Source organism: Neovison vison, chromosome 1 (genome assembly GCF_020171115.1).
Source record: "Neovison vison isolate M4711 chromosome 1, ASM_NN_V1, whole genome shotgun sequence".
Taxonomy (NCBI): Eukaryota; Metazoa; Chordata; class Mammalia; order Carnivora; family Mustelidae; genus Neogale; species Neogale vison.
The window spans coordinates 93471663-93487727 of NC_058091.1; the positions used below are offsets into that span (position 1 = coordinate 93471663).

Here is a 16065-nt window from a genome sequence, read left to right on the forward strand (position 1 = left end):
GCATCAGGTATATGCCGGGGGTTGGGGGGTTCCATGCCTGAACCGAGGGTCTGGAAAAAACAGGATTCAGGTTGAGGAGGAAGCAAGAAACATAGGGACATTTGCATTCATCGTGGTAAGTATCTTATACCTCATCACATATCTGACACATTTCACAGGTACATGAAATTTGGTATAAACATCCAATTAGTGTTTAATGTAACCTGCTGAATTATTGAACTGGAGCAGAATCCATGGTTCCTGATGAGAATTTATTTTGTATTTTTTGTTATGAATAATTTATACAGAACTAGAAAAGTTTAATAAGCCCCAGTGTACCTGTCACCTGGCTTCGAGAATAATCAGCTCTTGGCCAGGCATGTTTCATGTATGTCTCACTCTCTCCCTGCCCAAACCCAAATTATTTTGAAAGAAATCCCAAACACCATGTCATTTCATGATGAGAATATTTTTGAGAGAAAGGGAAGGGAGAAGGGACACATACTTTTTAAGATTTTACTTATTTGCCAGAGAGAGGGAGAGAGCACAAGCTGGTGGAACAGGAGGCAGAAGCAGACTCCCCACTGAGCAGAGAGACTCAATCCCAGGACCCCAGCATCATGATCTAAGCCAAAGGCAGAGGCTTAACCTACTGAGCCACCCAGGCACCTGGGACATATTCTTTTTACATAAAGTTTACTTTTCCTAAAACAATGGAGGGGGATGGCAAAAAAGGAAAGCAAGACACCCAGTTGCCAGGATGGATAGAAAGTGACTAATTCTACACAATTTTAATGGTTTCTCTGCCATGCATTTATTCTATCATTATTATATAGGCTGCTCTGTAATTTGTAGCTTTAATAGTCTCACTTGGCTTTGCCTCACCAACTGCAATTGAATTAGAAACACCTGCTAGCAAAAGCCACATTTTCTTCTCACTGAATTTAACATTGTATGTGCTGGTGTTCCATATGACATCTGGTCTACCTATCTCTATTCCTTCTTAATGTTCGGTCTTCCTCCTAACCTTGTAATGACTCCTAAGCTTCCTCTTATTAATTCTATCAAATGGAATTTACTGGGCATCGCTCCTGCCATGCAACCGACAAAAATAAGATGGGAACAGTTGGCAGACCACTGGAGTCTGAGAGGTAGCAGGAAGCTGGGAATGCAGCTGAGTATTGCTGGGGAAGGATGAATTTGCCCACAAAGGAGGAGGTTAGAGGCAGTTGAAGGTGCAGGTAGGGCATTTGAGGCAGAAGGAGCAGCCCTGACAAGGGTCAATGAAGGAAATTTGGGGGCTATATAGGGGACTGCAAAATCTATCATTGGGCTGGAAGAATAAATTGGGGTAGACAAAGAGGGGAGAAGAATGAGTGTTGAACATGTAGAATTATGCACTGTCCGGTCCGTGGAGGACAGTATTGACTGGATCCGGATGGGAGCTGGTTGGAGTTGGGCTGGAGAGAGAGAGGAGTCCTGGTAGGATGGAGACACAGCCATAATGCCCTCCCAAAGCTCCGGATTCACCATGGCACTTTTCACCTTCTGCAACATCTCCTGTGAGAACATGGCCTCCTGGGACTAGCATATCTCTTGGACAATTTGCTAAAGACTGATGTGTCTCCCAAAAATGCTTCCTTGATATAGAACCCAGGTGCCCAACTAGGCATAGTATTTAAGCAGGCACATTTATTTAGTTTGCAAACACTTGTTTTTCTCTAAAAATGTTTTCAAACAGAAAACAGACCAGACCTTATTATTTTCATATATTTGTTTCACTTGTGCAACAAAACAACCGCTAATTAATATGAAAGGGTGGTAATGCAGACCAATTGTTTTTACTGCGCTTATCATTAGGTTCACTGTATTGGCAGTTGCACCTGTGGAAGTATATTTGGAAATACTCGCCTCATAGCGCAAGAGCTATTTACTCACAGAACTGAGACTTTAAGCAAGAGTCGTAGGGCTAGAATGAAAGCTAGAATTGCCATTTGGCAGCTGAATTGTGGCGCGTGGATAATCATTGCCATGAAATTACCTATTCCGGCTATCGTCACTGCCCCAATTTGCTTGGTACTTTGTACTTGAGTGGCTGCCCTTGAGTGGTTTCAGAGCGCAAGGGGCTGGAGGGATGTTTGTTAGTTTCCGAGGTCATGAATTTGAATGGCAGTGAAGTATGCGGTAGGGAGTTCTGGAGTGAGAACTGTGATTAAGTGACCTCTAATGTTCCTTCATTTACATAACCCCCTGTCCTTGGGCCGCAGATACCTGAGGTTACTACAAGTATAATCATTTTCTTCTAAAATAAAGTTAACCAAACTTCAGGCAGGGGAGTCACTGACCAGTTGGAACGGTGGAGGGGAGAGTTGGACCACGCTGAGATCTGCTTTCATACTTTCTGAGATTTAGAACCATGTTTCAGGGCAATGCCAGGTCCCCTGCATCCAGACATGACTTCACTTCCACTCATTTGGCCCCCATTTGAGTCAGGGGCTCACTCGCCTCGTTTCCTCAATTGTGGCCTGTGGTTTTTCAGTGCGCTGTGTTGCCTTGCTGGGCTTCTGTTCACCCATCCTTCACCATCATCTTTAAGCTCAATTGTGTCCCCCAGGGATAGATCTAGTCTTAGAGAAGAAGGGCTCTTTGGGGGTACTTGAAGCCTAAAATCTTCTTTAATGCCCCCTCTCTCAGACTACCACTACGGCAGATTTTGCCCCCATTTTCCATCTTTGCAGGGCTGCTGACCTGTCACATGCTGCTAGCCTTCTGGATACTAACACCCTGCTCTCTGGACCGTGGCTGATCACCCACCCTACTCCTGCTCAAAGCCACCACTGCGTTTTAAACTGTGAGGCCATATAAATTGTCCTTGTGACCTCTAAATTCTAGATCCCTGAGACACATCCTATCTAGAACCATGCCTCCATTTATCTCCTGGCTAGGCTCCCACGTGGACCTTCAGCCTGACTTGACACCTCAGCTTATGCTCAGAACCGCACAGATTCCCAGTCTGTCCCAGCCCCTGCCAAGCCAGGGGCCCCACTTAGGATCCTAGCCTTGGCTTCTGCCAGAAGTGAAGGTAAGATCTCGGGCTCTGTCAGAGCCTTGCCTCGGTTATCAGCGCCACATTATTTTTTATCACTTTCTAATTGGCTTTGCCGGCTATCAGTTTTTTTGCTGTTCTTTGACCAGAGCTTGACCTAGCCATTTTCTGCCTCTTGCTTCCATGGAACTCTCGGGGCCTCTTCAACCAGCAGGTTATTGCCTTATTCCCACAGCTGGCTCACATGTGCTCAGACTGTCCCAGCCTTAACCAACTGCTGCAACGGGCGCAGATCTTTTGATCCCAAATCAGTGCTCTTTCCATATGCCACAATGCTATGAGCTATCACAGCATCTCCTACACTCTGCTCTGTAAAAATTACTATTCCAGGAGACAATAGGCATTTGTAGAACAAGCAAATGAATTCACTAAAAAGCATTTATACGTTTGTGTTTTTGTGGTCATGTGACTTTGGAAAATTCTGTGTTAAAAAATATTAAATGGGTAACTTCATTACAAGACTTTTAGGCCTCCTAATATGCTACTAATGGAGATTGTAATATTCAAAGTATGGGAGGAGAGCAGCAGAGTATGTGGCTTTTTTCAAATTTATTGGCCTATCGAGGTTTTTTTCCTGTGGATCACTCTAAATATGTCACCAGACTTAAGCTTCTTTCTTTGACACTGACCTGGAATCACTTGAACAAATCTCTTTCAGACTTAACATAACTAGAGCAGGGGAGTCAAGACTTCCTCCAAAATTAGAATAAAACTGGACCCTTACCTTACACCATTCACGAAAGCCAATTCAAAATGGAGTAAGACCTTAATATATGACTATACAACTCCTAGAAGAAAACACAGGGGAAAACTTGACGTTGGTCTTGGCAATGATTTCATGGTAGCACACCGAAAGCACAGATAACCAAAGCAAAAATAGACAAGTGGGGGCACCCAAGTGGCCCAGCTGGTTAAATGACTGTTAATTTGGGTTCAAGTCATGATCTCAGGGTCCTGAAATCAAGCCCTGTTTAGGGCTTTGCACTGGGAGTGGAGCCTGCTTGCTCTCTCTCTTAAAAAACAAACAAGAAAATAAACAAGCAAATGGAACTGCATCAAACTAGACAGCTTCTGCACACAAAAGGAAACAGTTAACAGTGAAAAGGCAACAAATGGGATGGGAAAAGATATTTACAAACCATTTATCAATAAGGAGTTGATTTCCAAAATATATAAAGAACTCATACAACTTGGTAGAAAAAATAACCCTAAAACGGACTAAAGACACAAATAGACATTTCTCCAAAGAAGCATACAAATGGCCAAGAGGTATATAAAAAGATGCTCAGTGTCCCCAGTCATCAGAGAAATGCAAATTAAAACCAGAGTGAGATGTCACCTCAAACCTGTTAGGAGGTTATTATCAAAAAGTCAAGAGAGGTAAATGTTAACTAGACTTATTGTGGTGATCAGTTTGTAATATATACAAATATTAAATCACTGTGCTGTACACCTGCACTAACATAACACTGTATGTCAATTATATCTCAATTTTTAAAAAAGGCAAAAGATAATATCTTGGTGAGGATGTGGAGAAAAGGGAATTTTTGTACAGTATTAGTAAGAATAATTGGTCAATAAATTGGTCTTAGCCATTAGGGAAAACAGTATGGATATTCCTCAAAAAAATAAAAAATAGAATGACTATAGGATCCAGTAATCCCATCTCTGGGAATTTATCCAAAATAATTGAAATCAGGATTTCAAAGAGACTAGCACCTTCATGCTCATTGAGCCCTATTCACAATAGCCAAGATATGGAAATAAATGTCCATTGAGAGATGAAGGATCAGGAAAATTTGGTATATACATACAATGGAATATTACTTAGATTTTTAAAAAGAGGGAAATTCTGCTATGAGTAACAACATGGATGAAACTTGAGTTTATGCCCAAGGGAAATAAGCTGGTCACAAAAAGACACTGTATGATTTCATTTATGTGAAGCAACTAAATTACTCAGATTCATAAAATCAAAGAGTGGAATAGAGGTTGCCAGGGGCTGGAAGTAAGGAGGATAGTGGGAATTACTAATCAAGAGGTATAAACTTTAATTAAGCAAAAACTGAGAGTTTTTCCGCTAAGGTCAGGAACACGGCAGGGATGTCCATTATCACCACTGCTATTCAACATAATACTAGAAGTCCTAGACTCAGCAATTAGACAAAAAAAAGAAATTAAAGGCATCTGAATCGGCAAAGAAGTAGTCAAACTCTCCCTCTTTGCAAATGATAAGATACGTTACGTGGAAAACCCAAAAGACTCCACTCCAAAACTGCTAAAACTTGTACAGGAATTCAGTAAAGTGTCAGGATATAAAATCAATGCACAGAAATCAATTGCATTTCTTTACACCAACAACAAGACAGAAAAAAGAGAAATTAAGGAGTCAATCCCATATAACAACTGCACCCGAAACCATAAGATACCTAGGAATAAACCTAACCAAAGAGGCAAAGAATCTATACTCAGAAACCTATAAAGTACTCATGAAAGAAATTGAGGAAGACACAAAGAAATGGAAAAATGTTCCATGCTCATGGATTGGAAGAACACATATTGTGAAAATGTCTATGCTATCTAAAGCAATCTACACATTTAATGCAATCCCTATCAAAATCCCATCCATTTTTTTCAAAGAAAAAAAGAAATGGAACAAATAATCTTAAAATTTATATGGAACCAGAAAAGAGTTTTCCATATAAAGTATCATGTCATCTGCGAAGAGAAAGAGTTTTACTTCTTCGTTGCCAATTTGGATACCTTTTATTTCTCCTCTAATACAATGTTAAACAGGAGTGGTGAGAGTGGGCCTTCTTGTCGTGTTCCTGATCTCAATGGGAAGGCTGTGAGCTTTTTCCCATTGAGGATGATATTTGCTATGGGTTTTTCATAGATAGATTTTATGAAGTTCAGGAATGTTCCCTCTATCTCTATACTTTGAAGCATTTTAATCAGGAACTGATGCTGGATTTTGTCAAATGCTTTTTCTGCATCAATTGAGAGGACCATGTGGTTCTTCTCTCTTCTTTTATTGATTTGTTCTATCACATTGATTGATTTGCAAATGTTGAACCATCCTTGTAACCCAGGGATGAATCCCACCTGGTCATGGTGGATAATCTTTTTAATGTACTGTTGGATCCTATTTGCTAGGATCTTGTTGATGATCTTAGCATCCATATTCATCAGTGATATTGGTCTGAAATTCTCCTTTTTGGTGAGGTCTTTGTGTGGTTTGAGATCAGTGTAATGCTGGCTTCATAAAGAGAGTCTGGAAATTTTCCTTCTGTTTCAATTTTTTGAAACAGCTTCAGGAGAATAGGTGTTATTTCTTCTTTGAAAGTTTGGTAGAATTCCCCAGGGACTCCGTCAGGTCCCGGGCTCTTGTGTTTTGGGAGGTTTTTGATCACTGCTTCAATCTCGTTACTAGATATCGGTCTATTCAGGTTGTCAGTTTCTTCCTGGTTCAATTTTGGGAGTTTATAGTTTTCCAGGAATGCATCCATTTCATCTAGGTTGATGAATGGTTCTGCATGGTTCCATTTATATAACACCTTCTAAATGACCAACTGGTGATAGAAAACAGTGGTCAGGGGCACCTGGGTGGCTCAGTGGGTTAAAGCCTCTGCCTTCGGCTCGGGTCATGGTCCCGGGGTTCTGGGATCGAGCCCCACATCGGGCTCTCTGTTCGGCGGGGAGCCTGCTTCCTCCCCTCTCTCTCTCTGCCTGCCTCTCTGCCTACTTGTGGTCTCTGTCTGTCAAATAAATGAATGGAATATTAAAAAAAAAAAAAAGAAAACAGTGGTCAGGGTTTAGGGTGGAGGGGAAGGTGTCATTATAAAGAGGCAGCAGGAGGGAGCTTCTTTGTGGTAATAAAGCAGTTCCTGGGGCACCTGGGTGGCTCAGTGGGTTGAGCCTCTGCCTTCGGCTCAGTTCATGATCTCAGAGTTCTGGGATCAAGTCCAGCATCAGGCTCTCTGCTCAGCAGGGAGCATGCTTCCTCCTCTCTCTCTCTCTCTGTGCCTACTTGTGATCTCTCTCTGTCAAATAAATAAAATCTTTAATAATAATAATTTTTAAAAAGCAGTTCCTGAGGTGCCTGGGGCTCAGTCAGTTGAGCGTCTGGCTCTTGGTTTTGGCTCAGGTCATGATCTCAGTGTTGTGAGATCCAGCCCCCTGACAGGCTCTGTTCTAAGTGTGGCGTCTGCTTTAGAATCTCTCTCTCCCTCTCCTTCTCCCATTCTTCCATCACCCTGCTCACACACACACTCTCTCTCTCAAATAATGAAATAAAATAAAATCTTGAAAAAAAAAAGCAGTTTTGTATTCTGAGTATGGTTGTGGTTTCATGAATCCACATATGTAATAATTGCATAGTACCACACACACACCAAATAAACAAACAAACGCACAACCAAAGCACGTGTAACACTGGTATGAACTGAGTAAGGTCTGTAGCTTGATTAATAAAATTGTGTGAATGTTTTACTGGCTTGGGTAATACTATGGCTATTAAAGATGTTATCCTGGGGAAGCTAGGCAAAGGGTGGGTAGGAGCTCCCTATATCACTTTGGAAATTCTTGTGTTTCTTAAATTATTCCAAAGTGGGAAAAAAAGAAAAAGAAAAAAAAAAAAGAAAGAAAGAACAGGGAGAAAGCCGAAAAAGAAAGCAATTTGATTTTGGTTGAATCCACATGAGAGGCTCTAGAAGGGCAGACATCCAGTCCACTTTCTTTGTCATTTAGGACCATGCCTGGCTCACACAGCTCTAGGACAGCTGTCCTGGCTCTGCCACTTAACTGGCTGTGTGCTGTGGGGGAAGTCACAATCTATCTGTTCATTGGACTGCCCATCAGCAGAGGGGAAGTTCTCACAGTTCCTGCATCATGAGATCCAGGTGAAGATAAAAGTGAATTACACTAAGTGCTTTGGGTACTTTATTGGAGGAGGAGGAGTTCCGTGAAGGGGCACATATGTTCTGTCCTCTGAAGAGGTGATATGTGCAAAGCAGTCACAAGACTGGCCTCATGTCTCATCATGATCGTCAGCCAGGGTAGAAACAATATGAACTCCTTGCTTGTAAAATAATGTCTGCAACACCTAGGTGTGGTAGGAAAAGTGGAATGCAGATGATTACACGTATCTCTGCTAAGTGTTCACTAATTTATTTAAGATTAGAATTCTACCTTACCAAAGCCACTTTCAACCTTGGTTTTAATAATAGAAAAGTTATTGGGGGAAGAGTGAGGGAGGAACACTAAGCAATAACTTCGGAAGATTCTCCTTACTTTTATTTAATTGCAAAATAAACACCTCCCACAGCAACTCGTCATGTAGGGAGCATTTGTGTCCATGTGGGGGAAAAATGAGTTTTGCCCTTTGCTTCTGCCAGACATAGTCACATAAGTAATTGCACTTCAACAAACCAAATAATAGGAATGTATTTTTTAGAGATCACATTAAGAAAAATGAAAAGAGAAAGTAACATTCCTTTTATTTCTCAAATTGCTTCCTCTTTTCAAGCTATGTCACTCCCCAGAGCTTTGAAATATATGAGACTGCAATTGTCAGCCCTTTGTCTTTGACACAGTTTTCTTTGAAGATCTCCAGGATGCCTGGGTGGCTCACTCCGTCAAGCATCTTGCCTTCGGCTCAGGTCTTGATCCCAGGGTCCTGGGATCGAGACCCACATCGGGGTCCCTGCTCACTGGAAAGCTTGCTTCTCCCTCTCCCACTTCCCTGGCTTGTGTTCCCCCTCTCTCGCTGTCTTTCTCTCTGTCAAATAATATCTTAAAAAAAGAGACTTTCACCAAAAAAGCTTTGTGATCTTTTTCCTTAATTCGTATTCAGTTTCTAACTCTCCTAATACCCCTTTGTATTTCTATCATTTCACTTAGATACATTGGATTATAATGTCCATAGGTCTGTTTCCTTTCTGACATGTGAACTTGAGCTCTGGGCCTGCATGCTTTCATTTATTCACCATATGGTAACAGAGCACCTACCGCGTTCCAGGCACTCTTCTAGATGCCGAGGGTCAGCAATAAACAAATACCCTGTTGTGGATGGTAGCTTCTGTCCTGTATGGAATTCTTCTTTGCATTCTTATCTTCGGACACAGTGCCTGACTTACGGTGGGTGCTCAAATGTCTCATGGATGGATGAGTGGAGTGGTAAAATGAACGCTTCTGTGTTTGAACAAAATGAGCCAAACCCTAGTGTGAAATCAACTCTTCTAATTTCTTTCTTTCTTTTTTAAAGATTTTATTTATTCATTTGAGAGAGAGAGAGAGACAGAACAAGCAGAGGGAGAGGCAGCGGAACAGGGAGAAAACACATTCCCTGCCGGAGCTGAGAGTTGATATGGGGCTCAGTCCCAGGACCCTGAGATCATGACCTGAGCCAAAGACGCTTAAGCATCTGAGCCATCCAGGTGCTCCAGCTCTTCTAATTTCTAAAGAGAATGAGAAACAATCGTCATAGGACTATTAGAAATGAGCTATCTTTTTGCCTCTTCCACCTCCTTCCAGATCTCCAGTTTGGCTTCCGGCTATGAATACAGCAAGAGAGGAGTGAAAACCAGACAAAGCCAGCGAAGAACTGGAGTATCTCCTCTGTAGGGATCAAGAACCACCCAAAGACTCTTTAAGAAATCTCTGACCTTTTTCCTCCTGAAGCTATTAACTGCAAGTGATTCCTATATTGGGAAATATAAAAACATGGGCCAGAAAATCCCTGCAATGTTCCATGTCTCTAAATTTCTAAGTTTGAAGTCTCTCCATTTCAATTTTGCATTAATTATGTCTGTTTGGGAGCCAAGTCCAGGAAAAGAATCTAAAATCACAAGAGGTTGGGGTTGGTGGTGGGCAGAGCCGGATGCCATCTCCCTTTGCAGATTTTGCAAAAGTACCCCTAACAAAGCTATTACTAGCATTTTAAGTCTGGTTCACATGACTCTTACCTTGGTCTTCGCGAGTGTACATTCCCTGGATGCTTCAGAAATATTCTAAAAATAGTTTTTATTTACAGTTTTTAAAATTCTACAACATATGCACATGGTGTAAATCTCAAGAGGCTGCAAAGAACAAATCATGAAAAGAGCATGTCCTTCCTTTCCTCTTCCTGTCTCCTGGACAACCTGTTCCGCTCCCTGGAGGTATCCGCTGCCATGTTTTTGATATGCCCTTGTAAGGTATTTTATGAATATCTGTATTTTGGAAATAATAAAGATGCTGGCATCCAACATGCTTCGCATAGTCAGCTACTTTAAGTCAACTATGGTAAAAATTGTTTTGGATTTCTAATTCAAATAATTCTTGTTCAAATCGTTACCTTCATTTTCTATCTCCTTTCAAAAGAAGAGGTAAAATAAGGATCTTGAAATAGTGAAAGTGTGCTGGCAAGGACTAAGGTCATTATGTAGCAGAAATGAGCCTCACTTCCCACCTGAAAATCACATGATTTCTCCCGAATGTCCAAGTTCCCTTACGAAGGTAAGGGCTATAAATTTTTTTAACCGAGAGATGGATCACGTCTCCTTTGCTCAAATCCAAGTTTAAGAAAGGCGCCTGCTGCACCTAAAGGACCATACAGTAAGACCGATGCTCCCAGAGCCCAGAGGCTACAACAATCTGAGATTTTATGATACAGTCAGTGGTTTATGACTCATCAGATCTTACTTTATTTTTTTTAAATTGGCAAATCTTCAATCCAATATATATAGAAACACAAATCAGAGTAACGTCACATCCCAAATATTCTTGGTTAATCACACCTTATACATAATGCTCAAAGCCATGAAGAATTGATCAATTGCATCAATTAGTTATTCATTAGTGCAATGAAACTTTAAGATGTTGCCCCATCCATGCTTGGTAGTGTAGCAATTCTTAACAGTTACATTGAATTTTATAGTAGGGGTTCAGGTCCAAAAGTAAATGGGACTATATGTAGCAAAATCACTATTGAGGATTTCCAGGTTAACTCCCTGTTAAGATTTATCCATCAGATCTGGGGTGAGGATTGATAAGTATTCTCCTCACAGACTCTGAAATCAGTGGTCATCCAAGTTGACTACACATTGGCATCTCCTGGGGAGCTTTAAAAAAATGCTCATGCCTGGGTCCCAGGCCCTTAGACTCCGGCATAACTGGTTTGGAGTTTAGCCCAGGGCACTGGATTTCCCGAAGCTCCCTCTACTGATTTTGACGCGCAACCAGGATCAAGAACCACTGCTGTAGATCTTGACCAGGACCGCTTGATTCTGAAATCTCTTCGGATCGTCAGAAATTGTTGACTTCTCTCCTTTGGAATTGGTGTCATCTTCTCCTATATGGACACTACTCTGCATGAAACTGAGGCACAGACTCGGGCTCCTCGGTGTGATCTAATGAAGAGTAGCATCCACATCACCTAGGTCAACACCCCTCTCAACAACTGAAACAATCTGCATTTTAACAAGATCCCCGAGTGTTTCATTTGCTTATTAAAATTTAAGGAGCATAATATAATGTATGCATTTTAACAAGCTCCCAGGTGCTATGGCGGTCCACAGTGGCAAGGATCCCAAGCCCTTATCCCACCATAAGTTTGTAGAAAAAAAGGTGTGAGATGCCAGTTCTCTCCTTCACTACAAACCTGAACTGAACTCTCTGGGACCCGGCCTTTACAAGATTGCTCATTCCCAGGTGATTTTTTCCATGCAAGGTTGAGAATCACTGAAGCACGTCCAACTTCTCCCCAGAGTAGGAGTCATTTTCTCCTTTGAAAAGCAGCCTGATCTAATTGTTTAAAAGCTTCTCTGCATTTAACCTAAATTGGCCTAGAGGAAACAGTATTACTCTCTAAAGAAAAAGAACTAGTCTCTTCCTTAGCCCTGCAAATAACTCAAGATAGTCTTTCTCCCGCCCAAATGATCTTTGCCGTGAGGTTTATATTTCTTAACAATTGCTCCTGATTCTGTTTCTTACTCTTCTGGTGATCCCTCCAACCCCCACATTGGAAACCTCGTAGTTCAACATAGCCCTCAAAGTCGGGCAGAAAAAAACCCCGAAGTGAGCCACAAAAATATATAAATCAGACTGTCGTAAACTCTGACTCAAACATTTTATTTGCATTATTTTATATATATATATATATATATATATATATATATATATATATATGGAGAGAGAGAGAATAATGCAGCTTGGGGTTGCTTATATTATGTTAATTCAATATTAAGCTTCTGTTTAACCACAACTCTATGTCCCTTTCCCTTGGATCATCAAGAGATACTGCTCCACTTCTATACTTTTGCAATTATTTACTGAATTTTAAGTATCAGGTTTTCCTTATAAGCCAAATAAATTTCATCACTGTGATCTCTGCTCACTGGCTGAGCCTGACAAAGTAGTTCTGGTTATCAGTCCTGAGTACACAGCCTGGGATTCAGATTCAAGTCTGATCTGTGCAACTGTGCTGTAGAGCCTTAAGTAAGCTCCTTAGCCTTTACAAGCCTATTTTTTATCTACAGAATGGGTACAACAATGGTATCTGTAAGATAGTTATAAGGTTTCAACGAGACAATGTAAACAACACTTTGTAAAGTATAAAGCTGCATAAATGGTTAAGAAATAATCTCCAAGCTATGAATAACTTACAAACTTAATAACCACAACACTGATTTATGTTTTCAACCCCCACAAAAAGAAGTGGCAGTCTTGAAACCATATGAAAAACACACTTGGTCTCCTCCCCCACTATCTCTAACCCATTCTAGTTTGCTTTTCTGTTTGTAAAGGGTTTCTGCCTTCTGTTGACAAAAGAGGAAGGGAAACCTGACCTGAGAACCATAAAACCAAATGCCAGAAGTGTTCTCTAGAAACCAGCCACGTGGAAGTGGTTGAAAGCAGAAAAGCCCTTTAATGTCACTGACAAGGGAGCCAAAGTGTTCAGACAGGCCATCTACTTCTACTTTCCCACTGAAAGAGGAACTCAAAATTGCTGATGGCCTGGCCATTGGAATTCTATAGAGCTGGGGTTTCTCAGGCTAAGGCAGTTATGTGATCAAATATAAGATACAATGTAATATAAAACAATACATATAAGGTGATGTAATATATTCCATCAACATAAGACTTTACCTTGCCCAATGTCCAAGAAAGCCCCCCGAAGCTACTCAGGGAGAAAGAAGGTTCACACAAAAGCCTGTGAACTGGTCTAGACCCCCCATGACTTGTAAACTTCCTAGATGAACACAAGTAAGGATATACTCCTGCACCTGGTCCTCATTTCTACCTCTCCACCTCCAAATCCTCATTTCTTAAAATAGGGATGAACTCCAAACCTAGGAGCCTTTGATTTACCATCAAAAGTCCCAGGAATGTTTAGTCCCCTTTAACGCTTGGTCATCCTTCTCTACGTACCTCCAGATACTCTTCCAGACACAAAGCTTTGTTAACCTTCATGATTTACAGATCAGAAATGCTGAGATTTCTGGAATACACACATTCTTTTCCAAGAGACTCATCAAAGGGTTACAACTTGAGTACATGTAGAAGACAAGTAGTAAACACACTCAAACTACTCAAGTAACAAACACCTAATATTTATTAATAAATTAGTACACTTGAAGGCATTTTTCTGATATCCGTCCCTTACCACGACCCACAACCCCCGCCCACACAAAGGGAGTCCACACCACCTTTGCATGCGAGTCTGCCAACTGAACATTAGAGAGCGCGCAGGTTTATAAATGGGAGCAGAGTTGCAAATACATTGGACAAGAGTTCTTACAGCTGCAGCCGTTTTTAATTAAAGTGATTGAAGGACGAAGGAGACCCACCAAGACCAAGGCCTTGAGGCGGACTGGACCTACCGGCTATGTGTGTATAAAAAACAAGACATCTTTTAAAGCAAAGCTGAGCAAATTCCCTACAGAAAAAAGGTGCCACTGGCTCTCAGTTGTGACTTTCCAAAGTGCAGCAGTATGTTCCAGAACAGCTCAAATCCTAAAAAGATGAAGTTCAAGTTCTTTGGTGGCCCAGTTGTCAAGCCACTTAAATAGCAAGTTCTGATGGCTTGAGGATTTCATGTCTTCAGCCCAGAGCATATTAGCATAAGAGGAGCACAAGTAATCAAGCATTCTACACGGTGCTCAAGTGAAAACCATACGATCAGCAACAGTGTGGTCAAGTTTCAGCCATGAATATGAACTGTACACCAAGGCATATTAAAAAGAGAACTCAAAGTCTAATTGTATTACAGTAACTCAACGGGATATTACATTTTTTCAACCCTTAACAAAATTTGTAAATTACAATGAATAATAAAAACAGTAATCATTAATTAAAAAAAAAAAAGCAGACGTGGATGTTGAGACATGAAGACTGCTTAGAGAATTCACAAGATGCCATTATACTTTTAAGAGGTTAAGAGCCTCACAATCCAGTGTGCAAGGAAAGTCACACTGCATTTGGGGTCCATTAAGTGAATTTAAAGTGCACAGAACAATTCAGAAAATACATACGAAATTGAAACAAAGAAAATATGGAACCCAAAAAACTTTAGTGGTGGGTATTTTTCAACAGTTACACCTTGAGAAGGCTTATAGACTAATGTTCTAGAAGGGTTAAAAAAGGAAAGAACTCAAAATATTGGCCAGGTACTCTGTTAAACACACACACACACACACACACACTCACACACACCCAAGAATCTAGAAAAACGAAAACAAAACCAACAAAAAACCACCCTGCCACTAAACCGAGTCACTTCCAAAGTGTAGCAGACCTCAGGTTCTACAACAGGTCAGGAAGATGGCTATACACAGAGTCCAAGAGGGTCTGACTGGCTTCCTGGCTCTTGACTCCGATAATTTCAAACAGCCGGTCCAGCTTGTCCTCAGCCTGAGGAATCTCTTCGATCACCCGCAGCTCCTCAGGATTCAGAATGTGGAGCATGTCGTCAAAAATAGGCTGCAAGTCACAGGGGTCCAGGCGTACCTGCCGCAACACTGTGTCCTTCTTTTCTGCGGGGAGGAGAAGGGAGGGAAGGGGACAGAGGTAAGGGATGGTACTGGGGAAACCAAGGAGAGGAGGAGAGCTAGGAGGGACAGCTCCCCACCTAGAAGGTTGTCCCCACCCCCTACCCTCAAGGTGAGTAAGGGAACCTCTGGCACATTTTAAACAGCCCAGTAGTTTTTATGTGCCTTGCACTAAAGATAACAAACAAGATTTGAGTCCTGGAGATCAGACAGGGAACCACTTGACTGGGTTGTTGATTGTCATTAGCATGACTTTGCCTCAACTTAGAAGACATCTAGATTCTTCCAAAACTCAGGAGGATGCTGGAATACTTACAGAAACTTAAATAAAATGAAAACACAACGAAACAACCCTCTCCCATCTGTAATGTGTTTACTAAACAAAGACATCACTCCACCCTGGCTCTCAAAAATTCCAGATCAATGTAGTCTGCTCATCTGACTACTAATGACACTGCCAAATTTTAAAACTAAACTGCTAAGAGCAAAAGCACATAAATAAGAAAATACTGCTTCTTGGGCCAGAGCTCACTCAATATGGTGAAGGACTGTGACTTTTATTACTATTATAAAAAAGTTTTCTCCAAAATATAACATGGAACATAAAATACAAACTAAAATACAAATCTTTCATATAAATATAAATAGGTACGGTATAGAAAATAGAACATATTTTATAAACATAAAATATAACCCTTTCACAAAAGTGTAATTGGAATTCCCCAAACCGGGAAATTCTGAACAAAAATTTGTCATCAATACAGCGTGTGTGCCAATCCCTATCGTGCCATTAAAAACCGCAAGTAGCAAATTATTCACCAAAATACTAACCCACAATGCTTAAAACATTGCTATTTGCAACGATTCTTAAGAGGATTAATTTTAATTTGAGTTACTGAAACCTACACTTCTGACTCTCAAGACAGGTTATACTTTAAATCCTTGGATTCT

The 16065-nt window shown here is 40.9% G+C and overlaps 1 protein-coding gene across 1 annotated transcript in view; it reads right to left on the minus strand.

Annotated features, from left to right (window-relative positions):
• Positions 1–13661: 13661 nt before the first annotated feature.
• Positions 13662–16065, minus strand: part of TNFRSF21 (TNF receptor superfamily member 21) — a 64606-nt gene continuing 62202 nt past the window's right edge. The window contains exon 6 of the mRNA XM_044252406.1: positions 13662–15099. Coding sequence (XP_044108341.1) covers positions 14870–15099 — 230 coding nt within the window. The 3' untranslated portion in view covers positions 13662–14869. The remainder of the gene's footprint in view (positions 15100–16065) is intronic.